This window comes from Podarcis muralis, chromosome 11 (assembly GCF_964188315.1).
Source record: "Podarcis muralis chromosome 11, rPodMur119.hap1.1, whole genome shotgun sequence".
NCBI lineage: Eukaryota > Metazoa > Chordata > Lepidosauria > Squamata > Lacertidae > Podarcis > Podarcis muralis.
In genome coordinates this window covers 33058678-33076274 of record NC_135665.1, presented here as the reverse complement: position 1 = coordinate 33076274, position 17597 = coordinate 33058678, and the positions used below count along the sequence as shown (strand labels likewise).

Genomic DNA, 17597 nt, shown 5'->3' with positions numbered 1-17597 from the left:
TTAAAAAAGGACACCTGGATGGGCCCAAAGTGTGGTTCTTCTCGATTTCTATCTATTTACTTTTTTCGAAGTAAAAGCTTCGGCAACTATCAAGAGGCTAATCCGCTTGCAAAGCATGTGGACATCAAGCAGCCAAAGTGATTTAAAGAGAATTCATGTGAAAAGTTAAAGGGAAAGGGTTGTTTTAACTCAATAGTGCATGGAGCAAAATCTGGACTTCTTGTTCCAAGGAGTTAAATGCATGGCTTGCTTTTCATTCTGGAGCAAACACACAGCTGCAGCCAAATATCCAGAAGGCATCAACTATCTCTTTCAATACTCAAGGGTATGCATGAAATCCAGATGTTTGCTGATTTGCAATGCTTCCTTGTACTCTCCCTCTCTGAATAAAAGGACAGATTGCTGTGTGCAGAGAGAAAACACACCACAATCATCTTGGCACCAGCACGTGGAGAGGACAGACTGCAGCAACTCAAAAGTTTTTTTATTTAACTGTGGGTTCCCAATAAGAATAAACTTAATTGCTTGTTATTTAAGGGAAAAAGTCAATCATCCTTAAAAAAAAATTCACCTTGAAAAGACTAGCAGCTTCTATGACTCATTTAACAGGAGGGATTCTCAGAGTTGGTGCAATGATTTTACTCTTTCAATCCATCATTGTACCAAGGTAAATATTGAGACATTGTAAATTAGAGAGAAGGTAAGACTGGGAACACTTTTAAAAAGAGAATGATATTAAGGCAAACAATGCTGAAAGAGATGGCAAAGGCCACATTTTCCCGAAGCAGAAACTATCAATGCTCCCCGCAGGCTGTTTTTGCTGGAACCTTCAATTATACTTGGAAAGTTACTGACAGCCAACACAGACTCTGGCACACTGATATAAAACTGGTCCTCACAGAAATGGACATCCTTGAAAGTAGTGAGGATTCACCATCATCTGCAGGCTTCAGTAGGAACCCACCAATACTGGCACATTACAACTGTAGACTTATGAAGCCATGAAAGATGGTTGCCTCATCTGAGGAAGAAGCTAAGCTTCATCATCAGATAGAGCTGGAAACAGCTCTCTTAATAACATAAGCACAGGGGCGGAGCTTCATGCTCCGGCACTGGGGGGGCGGAGAGCAGGCGGTGGCAGGGCTGGCGTGCATCAAGGGGCGTGGTACACCACCCGCAGGGGTGTGACGTGCATCCTGGGGGCGTGGCACACCACCTGTGGGGGCGTGGCGCCAGCACGGGCAGGGGGCAGCCGCGATGGCACCCCACCGGGATTGCGCTGCCGGGGGCGGTGCGCTCCCCCCACACATCTCTTCCGCCAGTGCATAAGCAGAGTGCTGCTGGATCAGACCCAAAGTCCATCTAGTCTGGCATTCTGTTTCCACAGTGGCCAGCCAGATGTCATGGGTCACCTGCAGTTCCAGGTGCAAAATGGATTTCAGAACACTGACCAGGCACACCTGAGTAAATGAGGGGCCGAATGCAGACTGGTGTGAAATGGTGGCTGTATTCTGCAGCAAGTTCACAACATAATGACAAAGCATTAGGGGTGGATTTATTTTGTTTTATTAGTTGGTTGCGATGCTTGCCCAATGCAATCACATTATTGCTGCCAGAAGGCAATAATAGTGCAACAAACGCTGACAAAAATATACTAGAACATTTGTGGTATAAAAAATTGGGGGCAACGTGGGGTTGGTACTTCTTTTGCCAATATGTGTTGACTCTGGCATCCATCGTGTTTGGAGATGCTGTATTTGCGAAAGCTTTTTGAGATGGTTGCATTTTTGATCGTATCCTTGCAGCTAGTGTTTACATTTTGGCTGCAACCCTACACTCACTTACCTGCCAGCTAAGCCCCACTGAACTCAAGTGAGCTTATCTTCCAGGAGACATGTACAGCGTTGCAAAGACATTCACATTATTCTGTGACATCCCAGTGACCAGGGAGCATATCTAAAAGCCACTAAAGCACCATCTGGAGGCGAATAATCACATTCTGTACAGCATGTAGCACACTGTCAGAGCTAAAGGAATGTGGAATGCTACTAATAAAGTTAGGTTGCCTACCAGTGGCACATGTGTATGTGTGTGCGCGTGTTTGCTTAGATTGGCATTGCCAAGGCATAAAGGGGAACTAGGTGTACATAGCATTGATGTTTATGAGTTTTGGGTGCCTCGTGTTATTTTAGGATCTGCTCAGAGTCTCACTACTACTTGCTTCATACTGTGCCTGTTTGGTATAAGCTTATTTGGGCATATTGCCTTCTTTTTCTTTTTCTTTTTTTCATTTTGCAAATCATTCCTTTAAGTTATGTTATTTTGAAAACATGCCCAGAATTCTTCCGGCCTAGAGACCCATAAATTATAAATAGCTATTACCTTCATTTGTATTTAGTTTGAAATGCTAGCAGAAATGTATAATAAATTGATACCCGGCCAACGTGTGACCAAAAGCAGCAAAATGAGTAGTGTAATGCTAACAAGATATAATCTAGCTAAGAGGCCCAATGCTTAAAGCTGGCCAAGTCTGACAATCACTGTCATGTTGAGCTTACAATTCCAAGAGGAAGCTTTTATATGGCCTCTGTTGCTGCCAGGCACTTCCTGCCTATCACTTCACTTCACATATGTGGTAAAGGTGATGGACTTTCAAGGAGTAGGTGGCCAGGGGAGCATTTTGAATACCTGCTGCCTTGTTGAAAATATCTGATTTATTTAATTTACAGGAAGTCTTTTCTAGTTAGCTTAATGTTTGCCTTCGCCTTATGTTTCTCTCTTCCTCCCTCCCTCCCTCCCTCTCTCTCTCTCTCTCTCTCTCTCTCTCTCTCTCTCTCTCTCTCATTTTTAAGGCTTTTTTCCTGGCAGATTTTTGTGGTTATTTTCTATGTAAGGGCAGGTGTAGAATGCAATTTTATCAGATGCAGTTTGCAGAACACAAAGATAATTTATGGGACATTTTGTACATTAGTTTCTAAAAACTTATTTGAAGAGGGAGGCACTGAAAAATAAAGAATGCACCAGAGAAACACACAGAGACACAGACACAGACACACGTATCCATACTTACTAAACATGAAGATTACCCTTTCATTTCATAGCTGAAAATGGGAAGGGGTCATCAGCTTCCATGAAGAGGGTTACTGCAACTTAACACTATAGTAACCCTCAAGTAGCCAAACGCCCATTAACTTGGCCAAAAGCCCTTCTGCAGCTAGAGTGTTAGGGACAATTACCACCTGTCTCCTCCTCCATGGGAATGTTGCAACACATAGCCAGTACAGGACTTGCAGCATCTAAGCTTTAGATTCTAAGATGTTTGCATGGTGCTGGTGGTGAGCCCTACAGTAGAATGCAACTACTCACTTTTATTTCAGAGTAAGTGAGACTTGCTCCAGGAGAGTTGCTCACACCGGCTTTGTTCCTCCTCAGGCTTTTTAGGTCAGCACAGGATGGTAGCTTAGCCAAGGTTTGGCTACAGACCACGAGTAAGAAGGAGAGACCTTAACCACAATCCTGTGCTTGGACAATGCACTAAACCAAACCTTGATTAGCTGCTGCTCTGTGCTTACCTAGAAAGTCCCAGAAGGAGCAAAGCAGCCACAGCCTCCTCCTTAGGAGCTAGAAAGTTTGCACTAAGCCACAGTTTAGCTTAGCATGACGTGAAAATGATGGCATTGCCATCTCCACTGCCAGACATCTGGTGGGCCAAATGTCAGGCAAAGTAGTAGCAGCTCCTCATGATTTTATGGTAAATTAAGTTGAGGACTGCCATTTTAAAATGTACACTAGTGCAAAAGGGAGGCGGGAGGCTGTCAGATAATATTCTGTTCAACATGACAAATACGAAAACAATTAGATAAAACATGTTCAATTAGATAAAACGTCGGTCATAGTGCAAGTTGTAGTATTACTTTAGAGTAGTAGAAATTAATACAGTCTCAGTTCCCTGAACTGCGTGAGTTGGTACAAATGACTTTAATGGGATCAGGATAGCCTCTGTAGAGCCAATAACACATTTGCAATGGGAACACGCACAATACATTTACAAAATGGGTTATTCATTTGATATGTTGAGTTTCCCTCTGAGATTTAATACTAATATTCTGTTATTAAGAAAATTATAGGCCAGATAATAGTCAGAGTTCAAAACCCATTTCAATACTTGATATATACTTCTTAACCTATTGCCCAAATTTGAAAAGGATTATGCCTCATTTCAATGTGTGCGCGCCTTTAAAAACAAAGCAAACAATATTTTAAATTTTATAGGTTAATTGCCAGTTGTTTTTTCTCTTAGTTGAGTGTTAAGATGAAGAATGTAACTATAGGATTGTTTTAAAACATGATGGCTTAAGGTCAAAGAGTTCTTATTCTTTCCTTTCAATCACAAGTTTCTTGTTTCAAAGAAAGTTGCCAAACCCGTGGCTTTATTTATAGCTTAGCAACACTACTAAATAGGAAGTCCGCTCTCATTTTGTTGGCAGTTGTGATGGTCACATGGCATAAGCTACCCAACTGGAGAAAAGTTTTGAACAAATGTACTCTAGCAAACCTGAGATAACCTTGGTTTTAGTTAAAAATACCACTACTGGTATTTAATTGCTTGGGATAATAAAAAGTAGTCACTATTTCCAGGCTCTATTTATGTCTTGGGTAGGTTCCCAAGGTAAACCGACAAAATAGCAGCCTTTTGAAAACATGGGTATATCTAACCTAAGTAGGTTTTTTTCCCCTGTTTCCTATCTTTGCATTACGGTGTAATTTGTTAAAGTAATGCAGGAACTGATGCCCTTATGTTAGCAATCAAAAGTTGCTTCTTTTTATAATTACAGTAGTAAAACTCAAAAACAACTACATTCTTCTTCTTCCTTTGTTGCAAACTGGCTATTTTTAGGTGCAACAGGAAAAATGCAAATGCATGAACTTCTAATTTGACAAAGACTGTATACCCTGGCAAATTGATCCATAAGATCACCCTATCAGCTTCTAAGATGGCAATGGCGACGTACACATGGGCCTCTGTTCCTCAAGAAAAAATGGTCAACAAAGAACTTTTGATATTTAAGAGGGAGAGGGGACTCTCCAAAATAGAACCATTGTTGAATGATGCCACTGTGGCAGACGTTTCAACCTCCTAATGACCTCTCCTCTTCCTTTCTGCCCTACAGCAAATGACTCTTCTTACTGCTCCAAATTTAAGACATGAAGAATGCACATCTGCAATAAGGTCTAAACACAAAAGGAACCAGGATTCTGGGTACAATCACACTTTTTATCTGTTCATATAAACACTACTCTTCCACAGGAAGGAGCCATCAGGACTTTTAATTTTTTTTAAATCAAATTCTCCAGTCAATAATATAGTTTACACTTTAAAAATAGAATTTCTCTCATTTTCTAGTTGTCAAGAGAAGTCTCTCCCACCAACTGTCTTTCAAGTCAACTAAAGTGGTGATATTTAAACCAACTCTGTATGTAGTGAAATCTCCATTTCAATTCATGAAAGTTACCCTCTCCCAAAGACCAAAAAATTATTATTGTCTTTCCAAGCTGCATCAATCCTATGCAGGGGGTGGGGGGGTGGGAGACTGCTATGCTTTAACAAACCAGTAGAGGACACTCATTAGTAGGTCAATCAAGTTCAATTCCTATCTTATTACTCTGCAGTTTTTAAGTTTCTCTAACATAAAAGGTCAAGAATCCCAGTACATGCTTCAGACAGATATCACCAACATGAAACAGAACTTGGTTAACAGAATCAAGTAAAGTGGGGGAAACTAACAATGAAGATTATCGTGCTTTCTACACTCTCTATACTTAAGTGACTGTAGAAACAAACTTGTTTAAAAAACAGCACACACACACACATGCGCGCGCGCACACACACACACACACACACACACACATGGCAGTAAAAAGCATAAAATCAACAATAAATTGCATTCATAAAAAGCATCACAAATTCTGCAGCCACAAACTGCATAATGTTGATGCAATGTCAAAATTTCTATGCTATTTCAGAGGTTTTAATGCTGCCATATCCAATGAGACATCACCAGCCTCCATGGCTTTTAAAAGCTGAAACATGGGAGCGATTAGTGCAGAATCCAAGCATTCACTTGGGATAAAAAGGATGAGTTGTTAGGTAACTCAAACTTGCATTCTTTGGACCCAGTTTCACGAGTCACCTTTTAATCAGTGGTGTAAGCACAATCATGATTTCTGCTCTAACGTAGTATGAGAACAATGCAGTAGGCCCAAGAACCATTCCTGAATCACCCCCCTTTTCTTTCCCACCACACACTGGTATGTGACAGCTTCAGTGAGGGATTTGTGAAAGGGTCCTCTGATTACCGTAGGTGACGGACGCCTGATGGGAACTCTTGGTAACGAGAGTCTCCGTGACAGTACATTAGAAGTCTTTTAAAACAACAGCAACAGGAAGTCTTTAAATGCACGGAAATTGGGAAGTTTAATATCGAGAAGGCTCTTGGGAGTAGGATTTTCAGAAGCATCCAGGGTTAACCTAATTCTGCTCCTAATGAAATTATATAGAGTTATTTTAAGACCGGCTTCATGCTAGCTCTCTGTTGTGGAGTCTGCAACCATTTTAAAAGGGGACATAAAACACTCCTCTGTTTACCTGCACTGGTGCCTGCACCGGTTGTGAGGTCCCCACCCATCAGGCCACCTAGGAGAAGACAAATAAAATAGTCAAATGGAGAGAGGAGCTGAAAGAAACCACAAAGGTCAAACAGAAATTACAGCCTGTTCCTCAAAGCAATGCAAACCCTAGCAGAGTTCCTACCACCAGGGTACTTATAAAGATCAGGCTGTTTGAGCCATGCTGACTACTATCTACATACGTATAAGCAGACCCATTTCCTCTCGAACTGCACAGACATTCTGTCAATAATAATAATAATAATAATAATAATACCCTGAGCAACCGATGATTCGTATTTCATATTTGCTTAAACCTTAGGATCATCTTGACAGCAAAAGTAAAATGGAGTTTGTTGCTTCTGTTGCCTGATGATAAACCCATTTACTTGAGAATAAGTAGTATTTTGTTACAGAAAAGGGTGCTGCTAAAAATAATGGCAAAAACAGGTGCCCAAATTAGTATTTTTACTTTCAAAATAACATGTGCATCCATAACTGTGTTTAGGTCTGGGCAGCCACCCCCGATAACTCCAAAATGTTTTGGGTTTTTTTAAAATAAGAAGCAAGAAATGATGCTGCAGTGAGCAGTATCAGGTTTGGCAAGGCTCAGCAGGTCCACAGAAGCCCTGGTGCCAATGTGAGGCTGGTTTGCTGCTGCTTCATAATATACACACCTCTCACAACCTTTCCAGTCTGCAAATGCAGTGAGGATGTCAAGCAACCACCAATCATACATATGAGATGGCTCTTTACAATGCCATGGCATACCTAAGGTGATGCCTTCAGCCTTGGAACCCTGAGCACCCACAAGAGTACAAGGGACTACCTGTTGCAGTGCTAGGAAACCTCCCTGCCCAGTGACTATAGAAAATCCCAGCTTCAGTCCCTCATAGAGTCACATAATCTTAGAGTTGGAAGGGACCCAAGGGTCATCTAGTCCAAGCCCCTGAAATGCAGGACATTTCAATATTTTGTTTTTGTTCTGCTTTTCTTAAAAAGCATATCAGGTACCATGGATGAGAAAAGCTTTGGCCTGAAACCTTGGAGAACTGCTGCCTATCAAATTGACAGTCCTGAGCTAGATCGGCAGCTTCCTTCGCTCATGTTTCCCAGTCCCACAAAATTCACAGTTATGACACTTTAGGATGCCAGCTGCACATTAGGGTTAGGATCCAAACAGCTCTATAGGGGACTCAAGTGTTTTGCATGTGTACTGTGAATTCGCACTCCACCCCCAAATCGTACTCCTGCATGACCAGAGTGCATGATATCAGGAACAACAGGGAGCGAATCCTGTGTTGTCGAAGTCTTACAAAGACATACTGGAAGTACTTCCCTTAACACCTTCCCAACAAATGGTGGTGTATTTTTGCATGACATTCTTGGTATTTTCGCAAGCATCAATGGCTTGTTTTTTCTACTACCTTCCTTAGGGTGGAGACCTTGCTTGGCTTTTCTGAGGTCAACACGCTTAAGGCTGACTCTGCTTCAATCAGACAGAGTGAAGGATCCTAATCCTTATTTATCCTACTTACAGGTGATCCTACACCTGGGTGGATGGCAACTTCTTGCTTGTACAGTGAGACAAACAAGCCACGCGTTCGAACAATACATCACCATCAGTGAGATTCTAATGACCTGACACATTATCACAAAGGCTGCTTTTAGCTTCTTAACTGTGGAGTCAAATGACCTATTTTGGCAGCAAGGATTAACCTCGCCCGCTACTTCAAACTCATTTCCCAGTTTTTTCTTCTATGAAAGAAGATGTGTAGCTTTTTAATGACACGACGACAAATGGGCCTGGATTCAGAGCCTACATTTTGAAACAGTCTTTAACAGGACAACAGTGAGGGTAAAAAAAGATTTATTGTCAGAAGCCTATAGGCACTTTCTAAATAGAACCATTTAACTTCATGTTCATGAACATGTTACCACATGAATATTTGTTCCTTCAGTTGGGTGTCACACAAACATTCCCAGTAGCTTGAGTCCATTAATTCTCTTCATTTTAAAAACATTGTCTTCTTTAGATTAATTATCTTTAATTTCACAAAGGATTGATCTCTTTTTAGAATTTAACTTTACTTCTTTTTAAATGAAAATTCTGAGAAATGATCTCAGTACCATCTATACCAGGGTTTCCCAAACTTGGGTCTCCAGCTGTTTTTGAACTACAGTTCCCATCATCTCTGACCACTAGTTCTGCTAGCAAGGGATGATGGGAGTTGTAGTCCACAAACAACTGAAGACCCAAGTTTAGGAAACCCTGGTCCACTCAACCTGGCAGCAATTCTTCAGGATTTCAGACACGAGTCTCTCTTAGTCCAACCTGGAGATGGCTGGGCTATTCTGAAAGCAAAGCAGATACTCTACCACTGAGCTACAGGTCTTTCCCAAACTTAAAGGTGAAGAAATAGGATTGGGTAGTGCCTTACCTGTGTTTCCTGCACTCGGTGGCCGGTGTGTCACACCAGGAGACATGCTATTCCGCTGTAAGGAAGGGTGGGCCAGAGGCAACAGGTTGGGGTTACCCAATGAGCTTACAGGGTTGCTGTATACCAAGCTGTTGTGGTTGGACACTGGGATAGAAACTGGCATCTCAAAGTTAGGTGGTGGAACAGCCTGTACAAGAAGAAGGGGGGAGGAGGAAACAAAAGACAAGAATAGTAAGGAGGCACAACAGTCTCAGAGAACACTTATGCTACATTTAGTGCAAATATGTTGTAACCACTGGTTAAAAGCACACAGAAAAGAGTCAGGAACATAAAATGTCATTACCAGCAAGCTTTTAACCTCTGAGGCAGCAATCCTGTCGACTAACTCGTGAGTATGTTCCGTTGAACACAGTGGGACTTACTCTGAGTAAATCCACACAGCATTGAACTTTGAGAAAAGCCTTTTTAAAATGCTTAATGGATCGTGAATTAATATTTATTTTCTCCCCAAACACCCATCTCCTATTTCTACATTTCCTTTGTATTGAAAGACTGGAGAGGTCTTTCCTCTCACAGTTCTGTTTAAAAGAAAACCCTGTTTCATTAAGTTTCAATTTTTAGCTTTCTTCCATTCACTGAAATTGTAATTGCTTACTTGCGGCATCTTAATATGGTGTCATAGAAGAATGTAGATCAAAGACACTTGATTACGATGACTTCACTTTACAGAGAAATATTAGAAGGGTGAGGAATGCAAAAGGGAAGCTTTTTGCTTCGGTCTCAAGAATCTTAGAAGCTTGGGATTATGATCAGCTTTATGAAAGGGACAAGTATGTTGTATTCTTTCTTCTTCTTTTTGCAAAATGTACTCACTTTGCTTGATCTCCATGAATGTATCAGGACAAATACAGATTTTAAAATACAACAACACTCATGGAGACAATGGGTTGTATCCGACTAAATTCTACTCAGAATAGGTCCATTGAAATTAATGGCCTCAATTTAGTCATGTTCATTTATTTCAGTGGGTCTAGGACTAACATTGCCTGCAACCCATATATGTGAAAAAAACAACACATTGGCTTGGCTTCTAAGCTCCCATAAGCTCTGTTCACAAAAGGCTGCTGTTGGAGGAAGAGGTGGAGAGGAGGCAGGATTTTTTGTCTGTTCTCCCCACTCCACAAATCTGATCCAAAGGGTTGGACAATCTTTGACAGCAGAGGTAGTAGTGGCTGCTGTAGGGGAAAAGAAAAATGACAAAAATCAACTCCCCCATCCTACCCGTGGAGGCATCTATTGGATCAAAACTCTTCAGTGAATAGGATAGAGAGGAATTCTTCCTCTGGGAAGAATTGAATCTGTGATGTCACAGAGCTGAAAGTGTTTGACCCTGGAGAAATTTGTTCATTTAAAAAGAACATAGTGGTGAGTCAAGAGCTGTAATACAGGGCTAGGAATACGCTTTTCCCCTGCAACCAAGGATAATGATACTGAAACTATCTTAAGGGATTATTGCAAGGATAATGACGATTATCATGGTTTTGTTATGGATTTTCCACAAAACCTACAAAGGTAGGCACTAGGTCCCATTCCTACTCTCATTTATTGGGGAAATATACCAAGTCAGAAATGACAATCTATGCTAGAGCTTGAAGTACACTCAGCACTTACTGTTTATTTAAGTTATGTTTTCCCAGTGGAGTTCTACCATAGCTTTAAAATATACTGTATTTTTATATGTACAAAGCATTTCATGCTTAATGCAGAAGTTGAAAATTCTTAGTAATAATAAATCACATCCAAAGATAGAACCAGCATAAAACAACAACAACAACAACAACAACAACAACACAACTTCGGTTGGGATTGGTATGTACAGACTTTCAAGTTATAAAGAAATCTTTGTCAGGCTGAATGGAAATGCATTAGAATCGTCAAAACAGCATTACTTTATAAGCTGGTTCATATGCTTTGTTTTTGAGCATTCCATAGCAATAACTATGGAACGCACAATATGGCCTGTACTATGGAAGTTGCATGATTAGACCGACCTGTAGCAAGCCTAGCTGTTGTCATTTCATTGGGTCTAAAGCAGCCTTTTCCAAAATTTGGCAATTTTGATGGCATTTTTTCAATTTATATGGAAACTACTTGGAAGCAGTGTGACCAACACTGCTGCAACTGATGCATGGATGCTGTGTAGAGCAACTTGCACAGGTACATACTGAATAAGGCCCATGATGAGCAACGCATGTTTACTCAGTCTCAGATCAATTTTGAAATTTTAATTCTAAAAAGATGTGCTGAAAGGACAAATACTTACCTAAATTTAATCTACACTGGCACCATTTTTTTAAAAAGTGTGACTACTTTTTCTCCCTCATTTTCTTCCGTTTATTTTAGGAGTGAAATTGGCTATACCAGCTGGTAAGCCTGCTCCATTCAGCTGGTATAGTCCATTTCTCCTTTCCATTTACTTTGGTGTGACTTGGGAAAAAAGAAAATCTTTAGGAAAGAGGGAAATGGAATGGAAGGGCTCTTACCCCCCCCCCAACATCCAGAACTTCACCCCTCCCTTACTGTAGTCATATAGTTATCAGACAGTAAGAAAGAAGTTATTCCTCTTGCCCTTCATAAGGTATAATCATTTTGCAAGTTGAGTAAACATCTGCTTGTGAAAAAAGGAACCTTTGGAGCTGAAACTCTCCAGGGAACATTCCCTATCAGTGGAATCTAAGATACCAAAGCCCACAGAGCAGTAGCTGTGAAAAACAATGCACATCACTTACTGATAATGTTTTTATCATTGAGGAAACCTGTTTCTCTTGGAAACTGTTTCCATGTGCATTCATAGGAAGCAACCTAATAAACTTGACTCTGTCTTAGCCAGGAGCTACCAAAACAGCAGAGGTCAATAGGGGATATAGATAGTTGACCCCTAGGTTTGGCTAGCCAACTTGGGTGTTCTCCAGATGGTGCTGAATTATACCCCCAATCAGACTTGTTAAATACAAGTCATTATTAATATTACTACTTGTAGCATTACAATAGTAGTCTGGAGAATTGCAATAGCTCTTTAGGGAGCTGGTGGTGATTTGAAAGGCGATTCTCGTGTTCTCTGTTATCAAACAAGTTATGCAGGGTTTTTTAAAGAAACAATACCAAATCTTGCAAGACCCATTTCATAGAGATGGAAGTGGGGCGAGCCTTGACTCTCGGGCTGCTTTCGACTCACTGAAAAAACTAACTCTTGTGCCTCTAACCTCAAAAGGGCAGTTCAAAAAATTGCAGTTCACTTGTGCTTCCTCTGCTGCTGCCCTTTTAGAATGTCTGAAGCCAATCTAAAAATAGGGAGAGTCATTGCTGTGTCGCAAAACCCTGGCATGAAATTTCTTCTCACCCAAAATGAAAAATAAAAATCTCTTCTGCTTCCACACTTAACCTGTCTCATGAGGGTCGGGGAGTAGAGCCTGTTTTTCAACACATACACCGCAGCAATGGAAGACGCATGAGTTATGATGAAGGCTTAGTTTCTTAGGAAACGTATGTACCATGTAATTTAAAATATCATACAATTATGTATCCAAGTATAGAAACACAATGGATGAAATTCACCCTTTACAGCTCAGAGCCCAAATGCTGGGATGATGCGACAGGAACTTCTTGGAATTTGTGAGCTGCGAATAGAGTCTAATCCTTCTTCACATAAAAATAAAAAGGGCAAATAGGCTGAAATTGCAACCCAAGTCAACAGCTCTTCTCTTACACAACAGAGCGAAGATTTCAGTCTTTCTGGGTGATTCATTTGCAATCAAAGAGCAACTTCGAATTCAAAAAAGCCTAGAAGTGAGTTGCCTGTGTGTAGTTTATTCTTGCACAAAGCCTCCAATAGCAACTTCTTGTTTTTATTTATTTCATTTCTATCCCACCTTTCTTCCATAAGCAAACTCAAGGTTGCATGCATTGGGTTCCCAGGAAAGCATCTCCCATCCAGGCACTGAAGGCTCACACCTGATTAGCTTCCACAAAGGCGCTGCCTTTGTGTCTTTGGGCCTTGGGATTTTACAGTTTGCCGTTACGTAGTAGAAACCGGAGATTTTGGGTAGTAAATAGTACACAATACAAAGCAGTCTCAGATCATCACTGCTCCCCTAAAATCAAGACCATACACACAAAATGGCAAGCTGTTTTTAAAAAATAATTATTTTGAATTTCATACCTGCCAAGACCCAAACAGGCACATGTAAGTGTCTACAAAATGAACCTATGTCAAAGTGGATGCAATAATTGCATTTCCAAGTCGCTTTAGTGAACAGGCTAGCGTGAAGCCATTTGACCTGGCAGGGTGCTAAGAGATTTGGAGAACCACACACATGGCCGCCTGCCCACATCCTTTCCTTTTTGTAGGATCAGCAGGGTTTGTGTAGTCTTTCATCATGGTCACGTATCAAAGTGAATTTGAGGGGAATGCTTGGTTTACCATGCATGTAGGAAAAATGTACAACTGTGTTCCTTTGCAACTCCAGTTTATTTCAGCTGGGCTTGCTTACACTTAAGACAAAGGTGGATTGTTCCCTATAGCTTTTAAATGTTCAAGCTCTATGCTAGGGCAGAGTGAGGTGGCAAAAATTGGGAGGATATAAAAAGCATTTCTGGATATGGCTAGGGAATAATACACACAGGTGGGAAAATTAGCTTATAGAAAAGGGGGCAGACAGACAACTGGAAAAGGTGTGGATGACCTAGTCATTACATTACAATAAAGAGAAAAGAAGCTTGTTCATGAATACCCGTCACTCTAAAAGCCGGGCTTGCAGTGCTTTTCTATTTATGGATAATACATATGCAAACAAGTTATCATAAAATAGCACCAATTTGCCTAAGAAGCATAGAGTAAACCAGCTGGTTCTCAACTGCACTTCATTTGAACAAGCAGTTTTGTATCTGTCTTGAGGCCAGTTAAGTCAATGGAAAACTCTTGTTTCAATGATCTTGTACTATATGAAAACATATGTAGAACCTCAGAAACCCTTCGGCCAATCTTGGGTTGCCTGCCATGAACATCCTTTTAATTGTTCCCATAATAATTTCTTTTTCATTACAATGGGGCTTGTGCGGAGAGTTTCCCAGTGGAATGTGTCCATTATGCCACGCTATCTGTCTTCTTTGCCAGAATTACCAGTGACTGCTGCCATGTTCAATTTGCATGCATTTCAAAAATCACAGAACAGATCAAATACAAATTTGTAAGGGGATCTATTTGGTATTTCTGAACCACGCAAACACTGGCAATTTGGAAAAAGAGCACCTGAAATGCTTTGCAGTCATTGACTCCAATGTAGTGCAGTGCAGAAATGGTCTTGCTTTCTAATTTCAACCTGTCACGACCTTAAAAATACATTATGGTAAAGTGACCTTCATAGCTGCATTTCCTTATAAGCTTTCAGAATCTTTTGCAGCCCAAATAAATGTATAATTGCTATCAGATGTTTTGGCTGATGTGCACATGAATCCTTTCTAGACTATCAAAATAGCATTTCATAACCCCTATTCCCTGGGAAATACATTTCTGGCCTTGTTCTTCTTTCCTTATAAGCCCAGAAAAATGGCTAAACAGGTATCATATTTCCCCCCTACAAATCATTTCTGAGTCCTGATTACCTTGTTAATTTCATTTCTCATTGTTGAAAGCTGTCAGGCCAAACTGAGTGGTGAACTCAGTCCCTGTCTGCTATACTGGTAATGGTGGTGAGGGCAGAGTGCATAGGACTGATGCAGCTTGGAAGGACCTGGTGTTCCTGTGATCAGATGGACACCTCAATTCATGACTGCATCCATATGTATTTTGGAAGCTGCCCTAAACTGAGTCATACCACTGGTCTATCTATTGTCTACTCTGACTACAGGCAGTTCTCCAGTATATCAGGCACAGATACTAGCATAGCTACATGATCAAACATGGGACCTTTCACAAGCAAAGGATAGGCCCTCCCTGCAATGGTGAAGGCCATTGCAAGTGCAGAAGGTAAAGTGCATGTGAAACACAACTGAACTACTGCTAACATATGCTTAACCTTAGGATCTAGGTACAGTATTTCAGTTCTCCAATTGCACTTTGTACTAAGGCATGGACACTGATCTCGTCAAGCGTGTACTGTTTTTTAATTCTCAGAAGCAGATACTCAATCCTTTCCTTCTTCCTGCTTCTGAATAGTTTATCAGGCCATAAGAGACTCCTCTACACGTTATGAGAGTGTCATGGATTTTCAGCTTGGGCACCTGTTCTAAAGTACAGAATGGAAATTGAGAATCAGCACTTAGAGCTGCCCGATGTGAACCTGCTACTTTAGATACACAGCCACTTCTCTAAGAGATATATTGTTTTCTGTGATGATGTCTCTTGTGTAAAGGCCTTCTTCTCTAGCCTCATGCGGAGAACAAAAATGGACACATCAATACCAGCATTTTTAAAAGTCCTGTTGCATTTTCTTCAAAGAGGTTATGGCAATGTAGGTGATTGCTCCATCTCTGCTCCTTTACTCCAAACAAAGGCTAAAGGATGGTGTCTGGTCCAAGGTTAGCCAGTGAGCTTGCTGGCTGAGTAATGATTTGAACCTCAATCTCCCTGCTCCTCACCTTATCCTCTAACCACTCCACCACACTGGATCATTTTAGGTATGTTGCAGGCAGACCACAGAGGTAACATTGACTGAAATCTCATGAACATCAGAAGATGTGGGTGTTTCCACAAATGTGAAAACACAATGTGGAGATATTAAAACACACACTCTTTTTAAAAATAAAAACAAACAAACTGATGCCCAATGCTGCCCTTTCAAAGGTTTGCTCTAAATGTGGGTTCTGTCAGAAAAGGGGCATGCCTTATTCAGCCCAACTTGCAACTTCTCTCTCAGATGGCTGCAATGTACGGCCACCCCAGAAAAAAGGGAACTGTTGTAAAAGCTAACACAATAAAAAGTGGTCCATTGCATATCAAAAGGAATGTTGGAGGTGGCCCTTGGCGAGATCACACAGGAGATCATACAGGCTTAGGACTGAGACACTCAGACAATGTCAGCATGGTAACTGGTGTGCAAACTAGGAACTGTGGCATTCACATACCAGCTGTCTTGAGCACACAGATTGTGCAGATTGTCTTCACTGTAAAAAAGCCCTGTTGCACTCTTGAAATGGCCTGGCCAAAGGCTAGCCCACATATAATTGTGTGCACTGCAAGTATTCGGCTGTCACACAACAGCTTCAGCTCTGGGTATGAGCAAGCATGCAGGGCAGTTACTATGCTGGAGATAGTTGTGTTGATTTGGGCTGACCCCAATGCCTTTCATCATGAAATTTTAAAGCTAGTTTGCTCTCCACATTTTCATTTCAACTGCCAGCCATAAACTATGGGACATATGCATTTGGAAACACATGAAGCCCCTTCACACACTGCTGAAAAGAAGCACATTTACCCCTCTTCTTGTTAATACTTGGGGTATGGGAAATTCAGTCTATTTCTGGTTCATATCACTTTCCTTTGTGTTGATCCATAAATCAGTTCTGCTTAATTTCTGCATTAATCTACTTTTTAAAAAATCTGCACAAAATAATCATATTTAAATACGTATTTTTTAATTCAATCCCCCCCAAACCACATGCATGTTTTATTGTTTTATCTTTTGTAAATTGCTTTGAGGTTTTTTGGGTTGTTGGGTTTTTTTTACAATCAAGTGATGTATACATTTTATGAAATAAATAATAATAAATACATACTTAAGTGTATTTTTCTCTCAAAACACACATTTTTAAATGTATTCTAGCCTAAGATATGGATTTGTAAACATTATTTGATAATTTTTAAAAGACAAGTGATTGTAAACTCCAGAGATGTATGATATCTTTAGGATAGCTACATTCTGATCCATACATTATTAGCCTGGGAGGCGCAGATCAAGTCAGTTCACACTGGAATTTGCAAAGCCTGTTTACATTCTCCAACAAAGAAAAAAACGGGCACCTGCGCACACAACTGCTTTGTTCATGGTGACCACTTTTCTCCATTGCCTGAAGCACAGAACTGCATAACTTCAGCTCCTGTTCATAGCAAACTGAAGGACAGTAGCTCAGTGGTACAGCATCAGCTTTGAATGCAGAATGTCCCAGGTTCAATAACCGGCCTCTCTAGGGAGGGCTGCAAATGTCTCTTGCCTAAAACTCCATTGTCAGGGCAGATGGATTGTTGCAGATTCTTATGCTCCAAATGGAGACAGATGAGATGCTAGTCACAAACACCAGCCCTGCAGAGGGTGGAATGGCCATGCACAGTTTCCCTGACGTCTAGACAAGCGGAGCAGATTTGTTCAACAGCAGTGGGAAAGGCCACTGGCAGTGTTGTATGAGGCTGCTCAGTATTTAACACCGATGCAATACTTTATTGGCCCAGAGGAAGGGCAGAAGCAGAGATCGACAATAATTTGAGTGAACACAATC

General features: G+C 40.9%; 1 protein-coding gene across 16 annotated transcripts in view; it reads right to left on the bottom strand.

Annotated features, from left to right (window-relative positions):
• The window catches only part of MEF2C (myocyte enhancer factor 2C), a 172987-nt gene that overhangs the window by 28139 nt on the left and 127251 nt on the right, over positions 1 to 17597 (bottom strand). For all 16 annotated transcript variants that reach the window (XM_028749307.2, XM_028749312.2, XM_028749309.2 and 13 more), the window contains 2 exons: positions 9108 to 9294; positions 6647 to 6694 (listed from right to left, as the gene is read on the bottom strand). In XM_028749307.2, coding sequence (XP_028605140.1) covers positions 6647 to 6694; positions 9108 to 9294 — 235 coding nt within the window. The remainder of the gene's footprint in view (positions 1 to 6646; positions 6695 to 9107; positions 9295 to 17597) is intronic.